This window comes from Colobus angolensis, unplaced genomic scaffold, assembly GCF_000951035.1.
Source record: "Colobus angolensis palliatus isolate OR3802 unplaced genomic scaffold, Cang.pa_1.0 Scaffold51, whole genome shotgun sequence".
In the NCBI taxonomy this organism is placed as follows: Eukaryota; Metazoa; Chordata; class Mammalia; order Primates; family Cercopithecidae; genus Colobus; species Colobus angolensis.
Window position 1 is genome coordinate 11,094,497 of NW_012118599.1, and position 20,517 is coordinate 11,115,013.

The following is a 20,517-nucleotide window of genomic DNA, read 5'->3' on the forward strand; positions in this document are numbered from 1 at the left end:
CTCCATCTTTAGTGTGTGATCTTCATTCTTATTTCACAGGATAGTTGCTCCACCTCCAAACATCACATCCACATTCCAGACAATGCCAGCTGCATCTATCTTATTATTTTCAGAAGCCCATTGATTAATTTCCACCAATATCTCATTAGCCAGAACTTGTTTATTTGGCCTTCTATAGCTGAAATTCTGGGAATCTATGAAGATAAGTATTTTTGATAGGGCACATTGCTACCCTGAAAAAAAAAACTATATGTATGTATGTATGTATGTATATATATATATATATATATATATAGGCTCTGTTTTCTACTAGTAACAAAGAAAAGGAGACTGAACTCTTGTATATTAGATTCTTGTATATTCACTTTCAAGTTAAGATAATTTTTTTTCTCTCTCTGGTGAAAATACCTGTCCTAGCCATTACCAAAAAAGACACACTATTTGAAATTCTGCTTTGGTGTTGGAAAAATCTGTCATTTACCCCCTACTAGATTTCAGGGAACAGAAGTGCAAAACTGCACATTTAATTTGCTACACACTTCAAACTTTAGAAGATACAAGACTCGTGTAGTAAAGGCCACTCAAACATCCAGTGGGGAACTTCTCCCCACAAACCGTGTTTTTTGTGGGGGCAAGTTAGGGTGTCCAAGAAACTGCTCTGAGAAAGGGAGAGGGAGGTCCAGGTGTACGTGTAGCATATCTGGGGAATTCTGTGTAAGCATCAGTCACCCCCAATCTTTAAGGTTGCCCCATTTCACATCTGTGATGATGAAGGCTTTGAGTTGGGGGACTGTGGTTCTGGCTATAGAGTCAGAATGAAAGGAACAGCTGAATATCCCTGTTCGTGTCAGCATTTCAGGGCAGAGGATGAGTCAAGCACGATGTTTACTGAGCAGGGCCAGAGGCAAGAGCCACTTTTTTCTTGCAGCTCTAAGAATCTTTTGTTGCTTTTTTGGTATGCTTTGTTTCTCATACATCAGCATCATCATGCATTGCACATACACGTTGCACATAACAACTGCTTACAACATGCCAGGCACTGTACTGAGCCCCTTGCAGGTGATGACTCAGTTATTGCTCCCAGCAACCCTCTAAGGTATGCCATGTTATGATCTCCACTTTGCAGAGAAGGAAACAAGCACAGGTTAAGCAACCTGTCCAGGCTAGTCTGTGTCAGAGCCGGGACCCCAGCCCAGGCAGCTGGTCCCATGATCTATGCTCTTGACTTGCATATATTGACATTTAATATAATCCACTATTTAATATGTATGTGGTGCTGAGTTAAACAAGAGGGTGTCATTTAGGAAATGGTGACCAAGTCAGTTCACGATCCGATGAATACTCAATGAGCGACTACCATGTGTATTTCCTTAAATATACTCAACAATTCCCACCTTCCGCATCAGGGTCCTCACCCAGCAATCCATGTGGGGAAAGGGGCACAAAGTTGGCCCACTGTGGGCACTGAATAGATGCCTATTTAACAAATGAAAGAATGGGCAACTGGAAGAGAATTTGTAGGATATTCGCAGAATCACCAAATCCAGTAATTATTTCAATCTAGCATTGCAGCGGCAGAGAGGCAGTTTTTAAGTTTGTGAATGGCTCTTATATAAAAGATGTGGCTCTTTGAGGATGAAACAAGACAAAATGTGGTGAACGTACTTCAGTCTACATGTTTTGGGGGAGGGAGAATTGAGAAAGTCTCTAGGTCTAAACGCTGGAACAGATGATAAAGTTAGAATCTCTCTTAACCAGCTCATTCAAAGTGTGTGAGCATCAGCATTAAACCTAATCTATGGCCTGATACTTAAAAATAACCTGTTATAAAGTAACCATTAAAAAACTCACAAATTTCAGCCTGATTCATTTGGCCACATAAACTACGATCAGCATTAATAACTTCAGTCAACATTTATGCCGTACTTTCTATTAGCACAATGGGTTTTATAATCATTTATAAGTTTCTGGAAAGTCTAATAGAAAACACACGTACGTGTTCTCTATGGAAAATGCACAATAGGTTTTTGGGGAGTTTTTTGTTTGTTTGTTTGCTCAAGGATAGGCCAGAAGGTGTCGCCACTGCCCCATGGCTAAAGTCTGGGCCGGGTTCCCGAATCAGAACTTCTCCCCTGATCGCTTCTGAGATCGCTGGCTCTGCAGCTTCCTCCCGCATTCAGAGTCTCTGTCTCTCTCTCTCTCTCTCTCTCTCTCTCTCTTTCCCCCCCCTCCCTCCGTCTCTCTCTCCCTTCTCCTGTTGATAAATAAACGTTCAGGCAGCTTGGATGCTACAGATGACTACACAAAAGGAAACTTAATTTGAAGACCTAAGTGATAATCTTTCTCTACTGTGGCTTTTAAGAGGTTTAGAAAATTATTTGGATCTGGAATCCATACCTCTCTTCATACTTTAAGAAAATATTATATTAAAGGCATGCTGAAGTTGTCCCAAATGTTTACCATGCTGGTGTTTTAAACACAGCCAAATACTGGCCAAAGTGTCTTGCCTTTAAAAAAAATATGCATTTTGCCATTGTACTAATACTTATGAACATACGCCAAATATAAGGGTGATTTGTGGAGCTGTATTAAATAAAAAGATGCTTCTTTATATGAATCCCCTATAGAGCTTGGGGAAGCTGCTATATGGAGAATCTGTGTCTTCCTTAAGAAAGTTTCTGAATGCCTTGGAAATATATCAGCAAACACCCCATTCTCCCCACCACAGAGGAGGGTGGGCAACCAACAGTGTCCCATATCCCAACCCACCATAGTTGTAAGACTTAAACCCTACCTTTCAAACAAAGAATCATTTACTGGCCTCTTACTGGAAAGAACTATAGGAGCTTGTCATTTAATTCATCTTCTCCTCTGAGGCTGAAATTCTTTCTAGAACAAACAAATAACACCCATGGCACCATGTGCTGCACACTCTCTGTAGCCCGGCTGACGCCACACGAGGGAACAGTGGGGAATCTGTTGAAGTTGCCATTGCATTTTGCTTTCTCATAAACCGCTGTTTGTCTTTCTGCCTTTCCTGTTTTGAGTAGTGCCTTGAAACAGAGGCCTGGGAATTGCCTCCCCCATGTGAGCCCCTGGGTCGTTCACAGCCAAGGCCAATTTGACAACATCCTCCTCTCTGGCTATGAGGCCAAGTCCAGTGTTCTTGGTCCAGTGCCAAAGGTGGACATGAACTCTCTAAACTGTCAAACTAAGAAAATCTGACACACCCATGTGGCCTGGAGAAAGCAAAGCCAAACCCAAAGAGATGCTTCCAGGCAACTTTAGATCCCTAATGCGTTAGCAAAAGCAAGAGCGAGCTTCATTCTGCGAGCGCTCCAGGATTCTCCTTAGACCTAGAACATTCTAGGATGTACAGATAAGCTTCACTTCAGACATTGAACTTCTACCTTGAGCTGACCTCTTCTCTCATCTTTCACTCGATGTCTTCTTCCCCTTCATCCTGTCATAAACCCAAGTTCTACAACTGTAATAATAATAATAATAGTTAACTTTAATCAAGTCCCACTCTGCACCAGACACTAGATGATGTGAACCTGTGAACAAGCATAACTGAGGATTCAAACCCAAATCTCTTACGGCAGAGTGAATATGCCGCTCTGCTACTGTATTTGTTATCAGAAGCCATGACTCCCTGATATACTCGACCCAGACTCTCTGTTTCTTCCTTGATGATACCAGTGACATGCAAACATAGCCAGACGGGCCCAGGCATAGCAGAGAGTCCCATCAGACCTGACAGAAAGCCCCCTTCCAATCTTCTAAAACCTTGCTGCCATTTCTGACTCCATGTGGTCTAAGAACCTGGTGTAGACATTGTTTAAAAGTCAAAGGGACTTGAAGATCAGCCCCCACTTACCTGCCATGTGTCCTAGAAAGGTCACTATGGATGAGAAAACCCCAGTTTCCACCTGCTTTATAATTTTGCCTTTGTGTGGTCATTCGTACTCATATAACCTAACTGTAACTGGGACACTGTTCTCTCTCTTTAAGGACTTCGGCAACTGAGAAAAAAGCTACATGACTCATTTCCAAAACCTGAAAGATGAATGCAGATCTTTATGTAAAGTTTTCTGGTGGGAGAGGGGATTGATTACACTGCCCACCACAAAGCTGAACATCCTCAAAATCCCCTTAGAACACCTTTGTCTCTTCTCAAAATTGAGCTCATTATAGCAGCATCTACATTTCTGCCTGCTTGGCCTGCACCTGCCCTTTTCCTCACCCTCCCAATCCTCCTGGGCCCTGCTGTGGCTCCTACATCCCCACTTGCTCCTGGATCTTTGGGCCTAGTCCATCTGACCTCTCTCAGTTTCTCTTCCTCTTGTCCTAGCTGCCTGTGGAAAGAAAGGCTTCTTCTTACAATAGATGAGTGTGTGGTGATATTCTTCTTCTTCTTTTTTTTTTTTTGTTGTTTCCATCACGTTACCATTCATGTTTTAAACTATCAAATGTCAACAAGCATGGCTATCTTTGTGTTTTCTCTTCAAAAATATGTGATGGCCAGAGAAATCTCCACTATGGTCTTCCTCAAACCACTGCGGTACTTTTTTTGCACCCTTTGGTTATATCAACATGATCTCAAATGAGAAGATGAAAAGTAAAATCTTCCTTCAGTACTCCAGGTATTTCTCAATATCTAGATATTTCTTTCTTCCTAGGAAAAATCCAAATGGATTTCTCACTTTTTGACCAGATGTCTTGCTGTCACACAGCCCCTGTGACAGCATTGGCCCCTAGTACAGGCAGAGTTGAAAAATGAGGTGATGGGTCATAGTTGCCCCTCTACTCAGAGAAAACACCTTCTAGACCCAATCACGGTCGCTGAAAGTACTAAGAATTATATCTGAAATCAAGCATTGGTAGCAGAACACAAATATGTTACCAAATTAGCTGGAAGGTAAGGCGTGGGGAAGTCATGATGGAGCCCCATCCTCTTCTATCAGGGGAATGAGAACAGTTTGCAGCACCCGTCAGGCCACGTGAATACCCAAGGAGTGATGGGACAGTCCTTGGCACCCACAATTGGCCTTGTAGAGTGGAAGGAGTTTACGTTTTAGAATCTAACAGCCCTGTGCTTAAATCCTGGGTTTTTCACCTAAATTATAATAGGGCTAATAGATTAAACATATTTTTCTCTCTGCCACTCTGAGTATGTGATTCTAATCTGGCCTAGGCATTCATTAACCTCAGAGAGATTAGGATTTCTGTAGAAGGAATTCTAAGAGAGAAAAGGGAATTCAATATTCAGCTTCTGATCTTCAAAATAGCATTTTCAACAAGACAGTAGACTTTTACCCAACGTATTTTCTTAAGATGTTCTAAACTCTTTTATTTCTCAGTTTTTACCCATCAAAAACCCTGCCTGGAGGCCTCTACTCACAGAGTAGAAACAGTCGTACTGGCTATGCAGCGAGGCCGCAAGACTTTCTCCTCTACGATTGATGGGCTATTTGACCTAGGAAAACTAAAAAAAAGCCCACCCTTCCTGGCACAGGGGAGTTGGGGATGAAGAAGAAGGGAGAGGCAGGGGGGCCAGGGAACTAGAGCACGTTAGGAGCTCCATATGGTGCTTTGCTTGGGTGTCCTTCCGGATTGTGGAGTGAGGCAAGCAGCCCACCTGTAACCCCCACTCAGCATCCTCATGGTTACTCTGGAAGGAAGCAAACAGAAGAAATGCAGAGCCTGTATTTGCTTTCCAAAGTCTTCCACCCATAGATTCCAGAACCCCCATCTCCCCAGTGCTGTGAGGTCACAGGAGCCTAGTCCCCCACTCCCAGCCCCACTGACTCAAGAAGGAGAGCAAGGAGGGGCAGGTTCTCTGAGAAACTGAGGATTTCAATGCAAAAGAGACAGAATTCTCTAGAAGGACTATTTAGATTATTACATCAGACTAGGTTATCATCCAAAATGGATGAAATTGAAGTTGTTGCTGTTTTCCCACCACCCAGAGGTTAGTAGCTTGTAAGGAAGACCGAAACAGTTGAAAACAAAACAAGGCACATTTCCATTGTACATCCCGGGAGTAGTTTAAATGGCTTAAGGACCAGCTATGTGTGTGTTTGCATATGCGTATGTGCCCTGGGTAAGTCTAAGACTCAGTTTCTTCATCTGTTGGATGAGGACGAATAATATTTCCCATCTCAATAGCCTTGTTGTGTGTTTAAATGGTAGTTGCATAAACATCCCTAGCTCACTGCAGGGATTCAGTGAGTGTATTTCCTTGCTGGTGCTAAGGTATGGGACTAGGGCAATAAAAGGAACAAGATAGGGCAGAGGGTACTTGGCCCAGGCCAGTGCCCAATAGCCACAACCTCCTTCTCCATGGGGAGTTGAACAGACACCCATCCAATCTGCAGACAACAGTCACAGGTGGGTTCCTGGTTTTTATTTTGCTGCAACACACATACAAGAGAAAATCCACATATGAGAAGTTGAGCATGCAGCCACCTGGGGCCACAGAGCTGTTCTCATTCTTTCAAAGACCACCTTTGATATCTGCTCCTCTCCAAGTGCATTTTGAGCCCTAGGGGTCTGCTTTGCCTTATGCTCATCAGGACCTGTGCTGCACTGAGCCTGCCAGCAAACCAGGGCTGAGCTGTGCTTGCAAGAACTTGTTGGAGGCTGGGTTAGAGTCTTGGCTCCCCAGTCCCCATTCAGCCTCCATGCCCTGGTAAGAATATATTATTTTCTTAGCTCAAATTGCTGTTTCCAAGTCATTATTTCTCTACGACGAGAAAACAATATTGGGTCTTATGTAATATCAACCTCAATGAATCTGGAAGTGATCATGGAATGGGTGGATTTTTTTTCCTCCTTAAAAAAGAGAAAAATAAATCTAAGATTGTTTGCATATGGCTGAGAATATTTATGAACTATTCCCCTTGTTTCCTCGTCACATATTTTACCCAGTGCATTTGTGTGGGGTACAGAATAAATCTTTATGGAGAGCAGAGGTGGAGAGGGGAAGAAAGCAGTTGAAACACTGGGTATCTATCAAGTCCCTGGGATGTTAGTGATCCTGAGTCTTGGGTGCCCCAACCCTAGGCTCACTTGCTGTAGTCGGAGGGATACCCCATCTAGCTGCTCAGAGTAATTATTTAGAGTGAGGGTTTCAAATACAAACACAAGGAATTAACATCTTTTTGTTGCTCTAGTTTCTTTCACATCCCCCTTGTTCCTACTAGAGCAGAAAGTTCAACACAAATAGTTTCATGACCTGAGTACCATCAGCCAAGAGAGATCATTAAATTCTATGGATGGCAGATTGAGCCAGGGTCAGAGGAATGAGTTGGCAGGTAGAAGGAAAAGAACTGGCAGAGAGTATAGTGGGTGCTGCCATTTGCTATCCGATAATATGGCAGTGTTTTAGCACACAGACATGTTGGGTCTATTTTGCTCTGGGTGAGCCTTTCAACATAGCTTGTTACCAAGGAGCATCCCAAGGGAGTATAAGGAATAAGGCTTTGGCTGTATACTAAATAAGTAAGGGAAACAAATCTCCAGGCTATTGATTTTCCTCTCCAGAGAGGTGGCCACAAATCTGGGGCTTCTTAAAATCACCCATTCTCCACTGCAGCTTGAGATATTCAGGAATATATTGACCAAGAATATGGAGCAAGGAAAAGAGAACAGGAGGAGCCCACATTTGGTAAGCCAATAGCAACAACTACCATTAATTGATGTCCTCGTATGGGCCAGGCACTGTATTAGGTGCTTTCCCTGCATTATCTGAGTTAATCCCAGCAGTGGTCTTAACAGGGTGAAGGATCCTTAGTCCCTTTACTGAGACGAGAAAGCAGAAGCTCAGTGAAGTAGAGAAATTTGCCCAAGGTCACATGTAAGTGCCAGGATCAACGACATTTGTGGGATTCATGAGGCCTTAAGGCAATACAATAAGTACCAACACGGAATTCTTGAAATCAGATCCAAGGGCTTGGAAGGGACCCAGGAAAGTAAGAGACCTTGAAGCTGAAGGCTCAGCAGCTTCCCAGTGAATCCACCCTGAGCAGCCTTGAGCTTTAAACACAGGTTAGCCCCAGGCCAAGCAGTCCTTTCCCTGCTGCCTTGTCTCCTCTTGCTCTACCACGGTTGCCACCCACTGCAGCCTTCACATTCCTGGTCAAAAATACACAAATCCGAGTTAGGAGACTGATACACAGAGGGTGCCTTCCAGAATGTGCTGACTTGGAAAGCTCCATGGAATGTCGCAGTTGCGACATAAATCAACAATGATTCCTGCCACCGGACTTGATGCCTTCCATCTCAAGGAATTACCGAAGGGATATACAGAACTATCTTCTTCCATCTCAAGGAATTACCGGAGGGATATACAGAACTATCTTCCCAAGGAACTTCAATCACTGCTCTAGGCTTTTCACCAAATTTCATGATATTTCCCAGACCTGGTGACATGGGTACAGACTTGTGCAGCAGCCCACTCAGGTCTCCAGGACCATTTGAGATTAGAACCTGCAATGTCTCATCTGCTATCGTGTGACTCTTTCCCTCAGAGGATATTTATTGGTCAAAGTTTGACAGGCCCAGTATTTGATTCTTCCTTTCTTGATTAAAATCAAGATTTTGCCATAATCTCCATAAATGAAAGGAGTAGAGGGTTTTGAGCAAGCAAACAAATAAATCACAAGTGCTTTGGGGAGAAAAGCATAATAAGCATTGTCTAGTACCCAACCTCTGCCATTGCCTTTGTATAGCCTTGCAATCCCATCACAGTCTAGACAATTATTAAGGAATATACTGCATTTTCCCAGCCCTGCTTAGTCTATTCTCCCAAACTGGAAACACAAAGCAGATGATGAAGTAGTTCAAATGCCACACCAGGGAGAAGAAAGTATTGAGAAACTATGCCCAGCCTCCAGGCAGTTTTCAAACATTCCAGTAAGTGTTCAATTGATTTATGTTGGGTTGGTGTCATTCCATTGTCTCGAACAAAAGGCCTTCTATGAAAAGACAAAAAGTGGGTTATGAGAGGAGTGGCTAACAAGGCATATTTGGGAAAACCTGAACAAGAGTACAGCCCTCTTGGCTTTGCCTCCAGAAGGCAGTGTCCCCCTTGTGTCTCCTGGAATGAACAGCAGGATCGAATTCCATTATCTCAGTGTCAGACTCTAAACTAGAGTCTGGAAAAACAGCTGCTGGGGATGGGGCTGATGACACAGGTGCAATGACTGATGCCCTGGTCAGCCATCTCCTCCATGTTTTTCCTTTGAGCTCAAGTAGAAAGTTTCTATGGTAGTGTTCTCTGATTAGAATGGACTATGAGATTCTGGGCAAAATGATTTTCAGTGATGATGGCTTCCCACAGTTGTTCTTTTGGGTATTTTGTCTGCTTGTGTGTCTAAACAAATTATGTGACAGATAATTATTTGGGCAAGACTGTAAAAGCCTTCTCCCACGTTATCTTCCTTTGGGTGTTCTTTCTTCGAGTCACAACCATGACAGCTTTCTGTGCAGCTGGGGGCTGCACATTTCTGGTGGAGCCCTTCCATTTGAGACAGTAGTGATTTTTAGAACAAGCTTCCCTAGAGTAAACCCAAATATTCTTCCCTGATACTCATCACTTCTCTGGGGGTGACATCAAAAAGGGCTGTTCTTTTCCCTCTGTCATGTCCCCCTGAAGGCCTTGTCCCCAACTCTTCTTGGGTTGGGTTAGCTATAGTTAATACTTCCACAAAATTTGATGCGTGTCTCTGTCCTGGAACTTCTAGATAGTTTTTATTTACCTAGGTAATAGCCTTTTTGTCCTAAAAATGTAATATGTAGGTTGATGTGGAATATTAGCAAATTATAGATAACCAAAACTTTTTACAAAAATGGCTAGTATTGGCCAGGCGCGGTGGCTTACATCTGTAATCCCAGCACTTTGGGAGGCCGAGGCAGGCCGATCGTGAGGTCAGGAGATTGAGACCATCCTGGTCAACATGGTGAAACTCTGTCTCTACTAAAAATACAAAAATTAGCTGGATGTGGTGGCTCGTGCCTGTAATCCCAGCTACTCGGGAGGCTGAGGCAGGAGAATCTTTTGAACCAGGGAGTCGGAGGTTGCAGTGAGCCCAGATCACACTACTGCACTCCAGCTTAGTGACAGAGTGAGACTCTGTCTGAAAAATAAATAAATAAATAAATAAATAAACAAATAAATTGGCTAGTATTATTGCACCTACTGCAACCTCTGCCTCCCGTGTTCAAGAGATTCTCCTGCCTCAGCCTCCCTAGTAGCTGGGACTACAGGCACATGCACCATGCCCAGCTAATTCTTGTATTTTTAGTAGAAAGAGAGTTTCACCATGTTGGCCAGGGTGGTTTCGATCTCTTGACCTCACGATCTGCCCACCCCCGTCTCCCAAAGTGCTGGGGTTGCAGGCATGAGCCACCACGCCCAGCCTGTATTTCTGTATTTATGTATGTTTTTCAAAGCAAAGGATTAGCTAATGTTTATTGTTTGGTTAGGGTTTGCCTTTTCAGGCTATTTAGTACACTTCTACTGCATTGTGTTAATGGTTTCCAGGTATTCTGCAGTGTGTGGGGAGTGGGCAATGTGATGAGGGGGACAGGATTCTAGATGAGCTACTCCACTCTGAAGACCCTATGACTGTATCCACTGGCAAGCAGTTTGAATAAAGGCCCTTCTTTTACTCTTCCATGCCAGCCCTTGAGAGAGGCCTAACCAAGGCTCTAAAGAAATTGGATGACTACCTGAACACCCCTCTACCGGAGGAGATTGACGCCAACACTTGTGGGGAAGACAAGGGGTCCCGGCGCAAGTTCCTGGATGGGGATGAGCTGACCCTGGCTGACTGCAATCTGTTGCCCAAGCTCCATGTGGTCAAGGTAAGAGAGCTCTACCCACAGAGGCCTGCAAGATTCAGCTCCTTCTTAGGCCCAGGTCACCTGTGTGGATGAGTCAAGGACAGTACCACCTGTTGGTCAAGAGCCTGGACCCTGAAGTCAGGTAATGAGGACCCAAGGTCACCCTCTGCTGCTTGATGGCTGTGTGGTCTCTTTGATCTTCAGTTTTCATTTATAAAAATAGGCATATATTGCTTACTTCAAGGATTGGTGGAAGAGTATATACAGCGTGAAAGTGCTTGGCATATTGTAGGGGTTTAATATGTGTAATAGTCGCAATCATCATTGTTGTATACAGTCATATCACTCCAAAGGCCTCTTCCTCATAGGATTTCCCTGGCCACACCCCTACAGCTCTATTAAATGTGCCCTCATATGCATTTTTTCTTTGTGCCCAGACCCACCTTCTCACTTCCTCCAGCAGCTTCCTGAGGTGAGCCCACATCATTTTCCTCATCTATCAAATGAAGAGGTGGAGGTTGCAAGAGGTGATGTCACTTTCTTGCTATCATCGCACTTACTAACCATCTGCAACATGTAGTGTAATCCTCTCCTATACAACAAATCCTGGGAATCTGAGAGTTGGAAAGGACATTTAGAGGTCATCCAAAACAATCTCCCACTTCAACCTGTACCACTTTCTGCTGTTTCTTTGACAAGCTTCTGTGAAGCTGTGACTGCAGCTTCTGAGAATGAGGAGTCCTCTGCCTAACGAGCCAGCCCTACCATGTTAGATAGCTCTGATTATTAGATCATTGTTCTCTACAATGAGCCCAAGCATGCCTCCCTGCTATCCGTTTGTTCTCTAGAGCAACACAGAACAGCTCTGCTTGCCTTCACCTCATTTGAAGACAGTAGTCGTATCCCCCTAAGCTCTGTAAATGAGCACGTCTTCCCCCATCCTTTCCTGACCCTCATCAGCCTAGTATCAGATAGCCATACTGTGCTCTACTTTTACACACGCTTATTTCTCACTGTCTCAGCCAGACAGCAAGCTCTGTGAGGATAAGACCTTTTCAAAACATGATGGTGGGCACATGCTGACCCTTTAATAAATACTCATTGATTGATCATGTGATCACCTGGTGTATGTCTTTATGATACCCAGTTTATTTCTATGCTTCACTGAGAAGACTCAGATTCGATCATTTGTCAGCTGGGTATATGCCTATTATTTTTCAGCTCAAGTCCTGAGACAGAAATGCTATCTCCTCTCCAACCAGAGCATGTACCAGCTTGAGTTGAAATCACTCAGTTGTGTGTACACTGGTGTTTCCACAGGCCTTAGTCAGAGCTGAAGACTGAGAGGGAATGATGCATAAAAATGGATTGGGCACATACAACCTATTTAGACAAAAACATTTTGGATTTGGGACCAAGCCAATAGTCACTTGTAGGTCCAGTCAATCTATGTCTCTTTGAAGTTATTAACTACTGCACGCCCCACCCATCACCTTTATTCTTCTCCTCCTTAGGAACAAGTACCTTTGAAAGGGATGATATAATTCCAGCCCAGTCACACTGTGTCAGAGTGATACAATGCAAAGATCAAGAGACCCAAGTTCCAGTCCTGTATCTTGCTGCCAACCAGCAGCATGAGCTAGGGCACATCATCTAATCTTTTCGGAATTCATTTTTCTTGTGCCTAGGAGAACAGAAATGGATAGTATTCCTTCTTGCCTTCTTTTCCCTTCTTCCTTCCCTCTTTCTTTCCTTTTCTCTTGCTCAAACATGTATTCACTTCCACTCAAAAACCATTTGTTGAACAAGACAAACAAATGGATCTCCCAAGCCTTGGGCTTCATCCTGTGATTTCCTTAATTCCCACCAGTCTTAAATGACTCAGTGAAGCCCTGTCCTTGGAGAAAGTTCAGTGGGTGGTTCACCCAGAGAAGCTGGAGATCAAAAAGAAGATGGCCAATGAGAGAATAAAGGCCAACCCTTGGCCCCTATCTCTTTGGATTTCTGCTGATCCAGCTTATCAGATCCCAGAAATCTGGCAAACCTCTGAAGTGCACAAAGAGCAAAGGGGAAGCCAAGTCAGGCCTCCAGTTTGGCTTCAGATGCCAAAACTTAATCTAGGCTGTGGGAGCTAACTGTTTTCATATGAAAGAGCAAATTTAGAACATGAGCATGGAAGTCCCTGTGAACGTCAGAGCTCTGTGTGCATCCTCACCCCCTTGCTGCTTTCATGCTCACTCTCCTCTTGCCTGGCTCACTTTCAGGTTTTTCTCCATCCCTGGAAGTGGAGTTGCTCTGGCCCAGGCTCCCCATGAGAGTTTGGCTTGAACATTCATTGTCTGGCCCCCTCCTAGTTCTCATCTCCCAAAGTCAAGCCAATGTGTGAAGAAATGACCAGTTCAGCAGCCAAGGCCCAGGGTGCACAGGTCTTGGTTGGGAGGGGCATCTGCAGGCCTTTCCTTGCCCACTGGGATCCTTGCCTAGCATAGTGACGATGTTCAGTCCCGGAGACAAACAGGAAGGGGAACATCAACATCAATATAAATACATATTTATAAATTGCATTTCTGCTGTATTGAAGCTAATATTCTGCCCTTTAAAATCCTGAAAATATAATTTCAGTGTGAAATGACTTGAGGTTACTCTATGAATCAGTGTGTCATTGTGAAAAATAGTTTTGGATCCCTTTACCTTATTGTAGACCTTTTTCATCCACTCTGGCAAATTCCAGCCAGTTCCCTTGGTCAGGCCACCACTCCTGCATGAATTTGCTCTTAGCCAAGACAGTCTCTTCTCAAAGGAACTTGGCCCAACCCAAGGGATCACCATCTTTCACTGAACAAAAGAACTGGGGAGATATCGTGGTGGCATCTCTCACTGTGAGAGCTTTATCAAAGGACTCAGACTTCATCACCCTTGCTTGTAGTTACCTAAGACAGACAGAACAGTGTGGGGGTGGCTTCTTTGGTGCCCACACCATACCAATTATTTTAACAGAGAGAATTTAAAGAAGTACTATGTAGTAAAGAATTGGAAAGGCAAAATATACTAGGAGGTTCTACCTTCAAGAGGCAGCTACGACTCCTAGGGCAGGAGGAACAAAGGGAAGAGGTTGGAATTATTAAAACTTACAAACTTCGAGGCTCTGTAGATGAGGGACCCTGCAGAGCTGCATGTGGGTGAAAGTGCTGTTCAGCTGGTGCCAGGGTCCAAGCTCAGGTTGGCTGGGATCCAGCCTCTAAAGCAGAGACTCTGCTGTGTGCTGGCCTCTCTGCGTGGGTATGATGAAGCTGATCCTGTGAGTATTGACAAAAGAGCAAACTGGATTCAGCTGCTGCTCCCAGAAATAAATGGAGACTCTGACAGAAAGAGGAAGCTGAAAAGCAACGGCTTCTCCCTCCCATCTCCTCCTCCAACCTTGCTGGCTTTCTCCAGTAACTCCTCTTGGCAGAACCTAACAGGATTCACTGGCAAAGAAAAGATGTGATCTGCTCAGTCCCAGCCCCAGTATCACAAATAAAGCAAATAAAAGAGTAGGTTTGGAGATAAGCAACAATAGATTAATGACTGGCTCATGAGAGATTCTGAGTAGACCCATTGCTTTATCAGCTACGTAGGGATGAGTAGCAAAGTAGAAAGAACTGTGGATTATAAAGCAAGGACTGTAATAAATATGAACGGTAACTCAATAGATATTGGTTAAATTAATTAATTTCTCATGTAACATTAAGCCACATAATCTCTTGTAGCTTCAGTTTGCTCATTGCTAGGGATCTTCAGTGCTTTCAAATTATTTTATTACACATGACACTAGAGGACCTTTTCTGATGTACAGATAACTTAAGATTGTAAAGACTAAATACAACCGTTTATTGAATCCCAACATATTTAATCCCCCTTTGTCTTACTTTTCTCATCTGTAAATGGGAATATAATAGACTCTTCCTTATAGGATTATTTAGAGATTTAAGTACCTTGCAAAGTACTTAAAGCAGTCCTTGGAACAGAGCACACAGTGAATAAATGTTTGTTATTATCATTCCTCTGATCAACATCATTATTGAGACTATCAAGGAGTACAGAAGTGAAGAAGCTGCAATTGCTATCCTTACACTTCCCACAAGCTAGAGAAAAAAAAAGGGTACTGAAACAGTAATTATGATTCAGAATAGATTATAGCTCGTGTTATAATATAAGTTCAACACTGGTCTAGAAGCATAGAGGGGAAAAAAATGTTCCCAAATGTCTGTGAACATGTCTGCAACAGTGAGCTTTTCATCCATCAAGTCATCATCATCCTTCACTTCAGCACAACTTTCTAGGAAACTCTGCATATTACCAGCATCGAAATGAAGATAAAAGTCCAGAGTGGCTGATCTGGGGCTTCTCTGAGTGGGAGGATCCCATGGTCAATGGTCTAGGGCCCTCTTTGAAAAAGAAAGCAAGGTAGAGAGGTGGATGTACAGTACAAGAAATCCAGAGAACACCTGTGAGATACTCTACAAATGAACTTCACTAAGGCATATAGTCACCAACTGTACAAGGTCTGTGCCAAAGAAAAAAGTCTTAAAGGCAGCTAGAGAAAAAGATAAGAACACATACAAATGGAACCCCATCAGGCTAACAGCAGACTTCTTGGCAGAAATCTTGCAAGCCAGGAGAGATTGAGGGCCTATTTTCAGTATTTTTGAAGAAAGAACTTCCAACCAAGAGCTTCATATGCCACCAAACTAAGCTTTGTAAACAAAGGAGAAAGAAAATCTTTTCCAGACAAGCAAGTGCTAAGGGAATTTATTACCATTAGACCATACTTACAAGAGATCTTTAAGGGACTTCTAAACGTGAAAGCAAAAGAATGATACCTGCTACCACAAAAACACACTTGTATATAGCCCACAGACCATGTAAAGCAACCACACAATAGAAACTACAAAGCAACCAGTTAACAACTTCATGAAAAGATCAATACCTCACATATCAATATTAACCTTGAATGTAAATGATCGAAGTGCCCCACTTGAAAGGCATAGAGTGGCAATTTGGATAAAAAGTAAGAGCCACTCATCTGCTGTCTTCAAGAGACCCATCTCATATGTAACAACATCCATAGGCTCAAAGTAAAGGGCTGAAGAAAGACTTTTACACAAATGGAACACAAAAAAGAGCAGGGGTCACTATTCTTATATCAGGTAAAACATACCATAAACCAACAATAGTGAAAAAAAAAAAAAAGAACAAAGAAGGGCATTACATAATGTAGGGGTGACTACAACAAGAAGACTTAACCATTCTAAATATATACACACCCAACATTGGAGCACCCAGGTTCACAAAGCAAGCACTTCTAGACCTATGAAAAGACTTAGACAGCAACAACACACAATAATAATGGGGGACTTCAACAACTCACTAACAACATTAGATCATTGAGGCAGAAAACGAACAAATATATTCTGGACTTAAATTTAACACTTGACCAATTGGACATAATAGACATCTACTAAATACTCCACCCATTGACCACAGAATATACATTCCTCTCATCTGCACACAGAACATACTCCAAGATCAACCACATGCTCAACCATAAAGCAAATCTCAATAAATTCAAAAAAATAGAAATTATACCAATCATACTCTTGGACCACAGTGGAACAAAAACAGAAATCAACACCAAGAAGATGTCTCAAAACCACACAAATACATGAAATTAAACAACTCACTCCTGAATTATTTTTGGGTAAACAAAAAAATTACAGCAAAAGTAAAAACATTCTTTGAAATAAATGAAAACAAAGACACAACATACCAAAATCTCCGGGATGTAGCAAAAGCAATATTACAAGGAAAGTTTATAGCACCAAATGCCTACCTTAAAAAGTTAGAAAGATCTCAAATTAACAGTGTAACATCACACCTAGAGGAACTAGAAAAACAAGAACAAACTAATCTCAAAGCTAGTAGAATAAAAGAAATAACTAAAATCAGAGCAGAACTGAATGAAATTGAGACCCCAAAATTCTTACAAAGAATCAATGAAACCAAAAGTGGATTTCTTTGAAAGGATAAACAAGATCAATAAACCACCAGCTAGATTAACCAAAAAAAGAGAGAAAATCCAAATAAGCACAATCAGAAAGGACAAAGAAGACCCTACAACTGATCTCACAGAAATACAGAAGATCCTTAAAGACTATTATGAACACCTCTATGCACACAAAGCAGAAAATCTAGAGGAAATGGATAAATTCCTAGAAATACACTTTTCATTTGCCTTGAAAACTGGAACAAGACAAGGATGCCCACTCACCACTCCTATTCAACATCATATGGAAGTCCAGATCTATAGGGCAAGAGAAAGAAATAAAAGGCATACAAGTAGGAAAAGAAGGAGTTAAATTTTGTCTTTACTGATGATATGATTCTATTTCTTGAAAACCCTACAGACTTCACCAAAAGGCTCCTGGAACTGATAACAACTTCAGGAAAGGTGAAGTATATAAAGTCAATATTCCAAGATTGAGTTTGGAAGAAATTGAAACCATGAACAGACTAATTGAGTTATGAAATTAAATCAGTAATTTTTAAAAAACTACCAACCAATAAAAGCCCCAGACTAGATGGATTCACAGCTGAATTCTACCTGACATACAAAGAAGAACCAGTACCAGTCGTACTTAAACTATTCCAAAATACCAAGGAAGAAGGACTCCTTCCTAACTCATTCTATGAAGCTAGCACCACCCTGATACCAAAACCTGACAAAGACACAATGATAAAAGAAAACTTCAAGCCAATATCCCTGATGAACATAGACACAAAAAATTCACAACAAAATGCTAGCAAACCAAATCCAGCAGCACGTCAAATAGTTAATTCGCATTGATCAAATAGGTTTCTTCTTAGGATGCATGGTTGGTTCAACACACACAAATCAATAAATTTTATTCACCACATAAACAGAATTAAAAAAAAAAACTATATGATCATCTCAATAGACACAGAAAAAGCTTTTGATAAAATTCAACATCCCTTCGTCACAAAAACTTTCAAGAAATTAGGCATTAAAGGAACACCCCTCAAAATAATAAGAGCCATCCATCTATGACAAATCTGCAGCTAACATCTTATTGAATGGGCAAAAACTGAGATCATTCCCCTTGAAAACTGGAACAAGACAAGGATGCCCACTCTCACCACTCCTATTCAACATAGTAGTGGAAGTCCTTGCCAGAGCAATCAGGCAAGAGAAAGAAATAAAAGACATGCAAATAGGAAAAGAAGTCAAATTATCTCTCTTTACTGATGATATGATTCTATTCCTCAAAAACCCTAAAGACTTCACCAGAAGGCTTCTGGAATTGGTAAACAACTTCAGTAAAGTCTCAGTATAAAAAGTCAATGTGACTGGGCACAGTGGCTCATGCCTGTAATCCCAGCACTTTGGGAGGCTGAGGCAGGTGGATCACCTGAGGTTGGGAGTTCAAGACCAGCCTGACCAACATGGAGAAACCCTGTCTCTACTAAAAATACAAAATTAGCCGGGCATGGTGGTCCATGCCTGTAATCCCAACTACTCGGGAGGCTGAGGTAGGAGAATCGCTTGAACCCAGGAGGCGGAGGTTGCAGTGAGCCGAGATTGCACCATTGTACTCCAGCCTGGGCAATAAGAGCAAAACTCCGTCTCAAAAAAAAAAAAAAGATCAATGTACACAAATCAGCAGCAGCATTTCTGTATGCCAACAACATTAAAGTTGAGAGCCAAATCAAGAACATAATCCCATTTGTAAATAGCTGCAAAATTACAATACAATATAGTACAATACCTCGGACTACATCTAACCAGGGAGTTAAAAAAATCTTTACAAGGAGAGCTATAAAACACTACTGAAGGAAATCACAGCTGACACAAACAAATGGAGAAATATTCCATGCTCATAAATTGGTAGAATTAGTATTAGTAAAATGGCCATACTGTCCAAAGCAATGTGCAGATTCAATGCCGTTCCTATCAAGCTACCAATGTCATTTTTCACATAACTAGAAAAAACTATTCTAAAGATTCATGTGGAACCAAAAATGAGCCTGAATCGCCAAAGCAATCCTAAGCAAAAAAAAAAAAAAAAAAAAAAAACAAAGCTGGAGGTGTCACATTACCTGACTTCAAACTGCACTATAAGGCTACAGTAACCAAAACAACATGGTACTGATACGAAAACAGACACATAGATTAATGGAACAGAACAGAGAACCCAGAAATAAAGTCACACACCTACAGCCATCTCATCTTCAACAAAATTGACAAAAATAAGCAATGGGAAAAGGACTTCCTATTCAATAAATGGTTTTGGAATAGCTGACTAACCATATGCAGAAGAATGAAACTGGACCCCTACTTTTCATCATATATAAAAAGTAACTCAATATGGACTAAAGATTTACCTAAGCAAGAATCCTAGAAGAAAACCAGGAAACATTCTGTACATCAGTTTTGGGAAGTAATTTATGATGAAGTTATCAAAAGCAATTGCAACAAAAATAAAAATTAACAAGTAGGACCTAATTATACTAAAGAGCTTCTGCACATAGAAACTATGAACAGAGTTAACAGTTAACTCACAGAATGGGAGGAAATATTTGCAACCTATGCATCTGACAAAGGTCTAATATCCAGAATCTATAAGGAACTTAAACAATTGAATAAGCAAAAACCAAATAATACCATTAAAAAATGGGCAAAAGACATGAACAGACACTTCTCAAAAACAGACATAATAAGTGGCCAACAAACATTTTTTAAAAAGCTCAGTATCACCAATCACTGGAGAAATGCAAATTAAAAGCACAATGAGACACACCCCTCACACCAGTCAGGATGGTTATTGTTAAAAAGTCAAAAAGCAAGAGATGTTGGTTAGTCTGTGGAGAAAAGGGAACACTTATACAGTGTTGGTGGGAACGTAAATTAGTTCAGTCACTGTGGAAAGCAGTTTGGAGATTTCTCAAAGAACTAAAAACAGAGCTATCATTCGACCCAGCAATCCCATTGCTGGTTATATATCCAAAGGAAAATAAATTGTTTTACCAAAGAAGCTCCCACATGCGTTCATATGTTTATCACATCACTCTTCACAATAGCAAAGACATGAAATCAACCTGGGAGCCCATCAACAGTGGGCTGAATAAAGAAAACGTTGTACATATACATGGTGGAATACTACATAGCCATATAAAGAAGCAAAGTTATGTCCTATGCAGCAACATGGATGCAGTTGGAGGCCATTATCCTAAGCAAACTAATGCAGGAACAGAAAACATGAAACTACATGTTCTTACTTTTAAGTAAGAGATAAACAATAGGTACTCATGGACATAAAGATGGCAACAATAGACACTGGGGACTACTTGGTGGGAGGGATGGAGGGGGCAAGTGTAGAAAAACTATGCTCATTACTTGGGTGACAGGATCAATCATACCCCAAACCTCGGCATCATGCATTATACCCAAATAACAAGCCTGCGCATGTACCCCCTTGTATCCCCTAAAAAAAAAAAAACAGGGAAGGAAGGAAGAGAAGGAGAGAGAGAGAAAGAGAGAGAGAGGGAGGGAGGGAGGAAGGAAAGAAAGAAGGAAGGAAGAAAGGAAGGAAGAAAGAAAGGAGGGAG

The 20,517-nt window shown here is 41.8% G+C and overlaps 1 protein-coding gene across 2 annotated transcripts in view; it reads left to right on the forward strand.

The window, feature by feature from the left end:
• CLIC5 (chloride intracellular channel 5) overlaps positions 1–20,517 on the forward strand; it is a 112,700-nt gene that overhangs the window by 85,885 nt on the left and 6,298 nt on the right. Inside the window, exons 5-6 of one of the 2 annotated variants that reach the window (XM_011960301.1) lie at positions 10,691–10,872; positions 12,366–13,483. In XM_011960301.1, the coding sequence (XP_011815691.1) occupies positions 10,691–10,872; positions 12,366–12,395 (212 nt within the window). In that variant the 3' untranslated portion in view covers positions 12,396–13,483. Of the gene's footprint in view, positions 1–10,690; positions 10,873–12,365; positions 13,484–20,517 lie in introns of those variants that run through there. The other variant, XM_011960300.1, reaches the window with a different exon arrangement.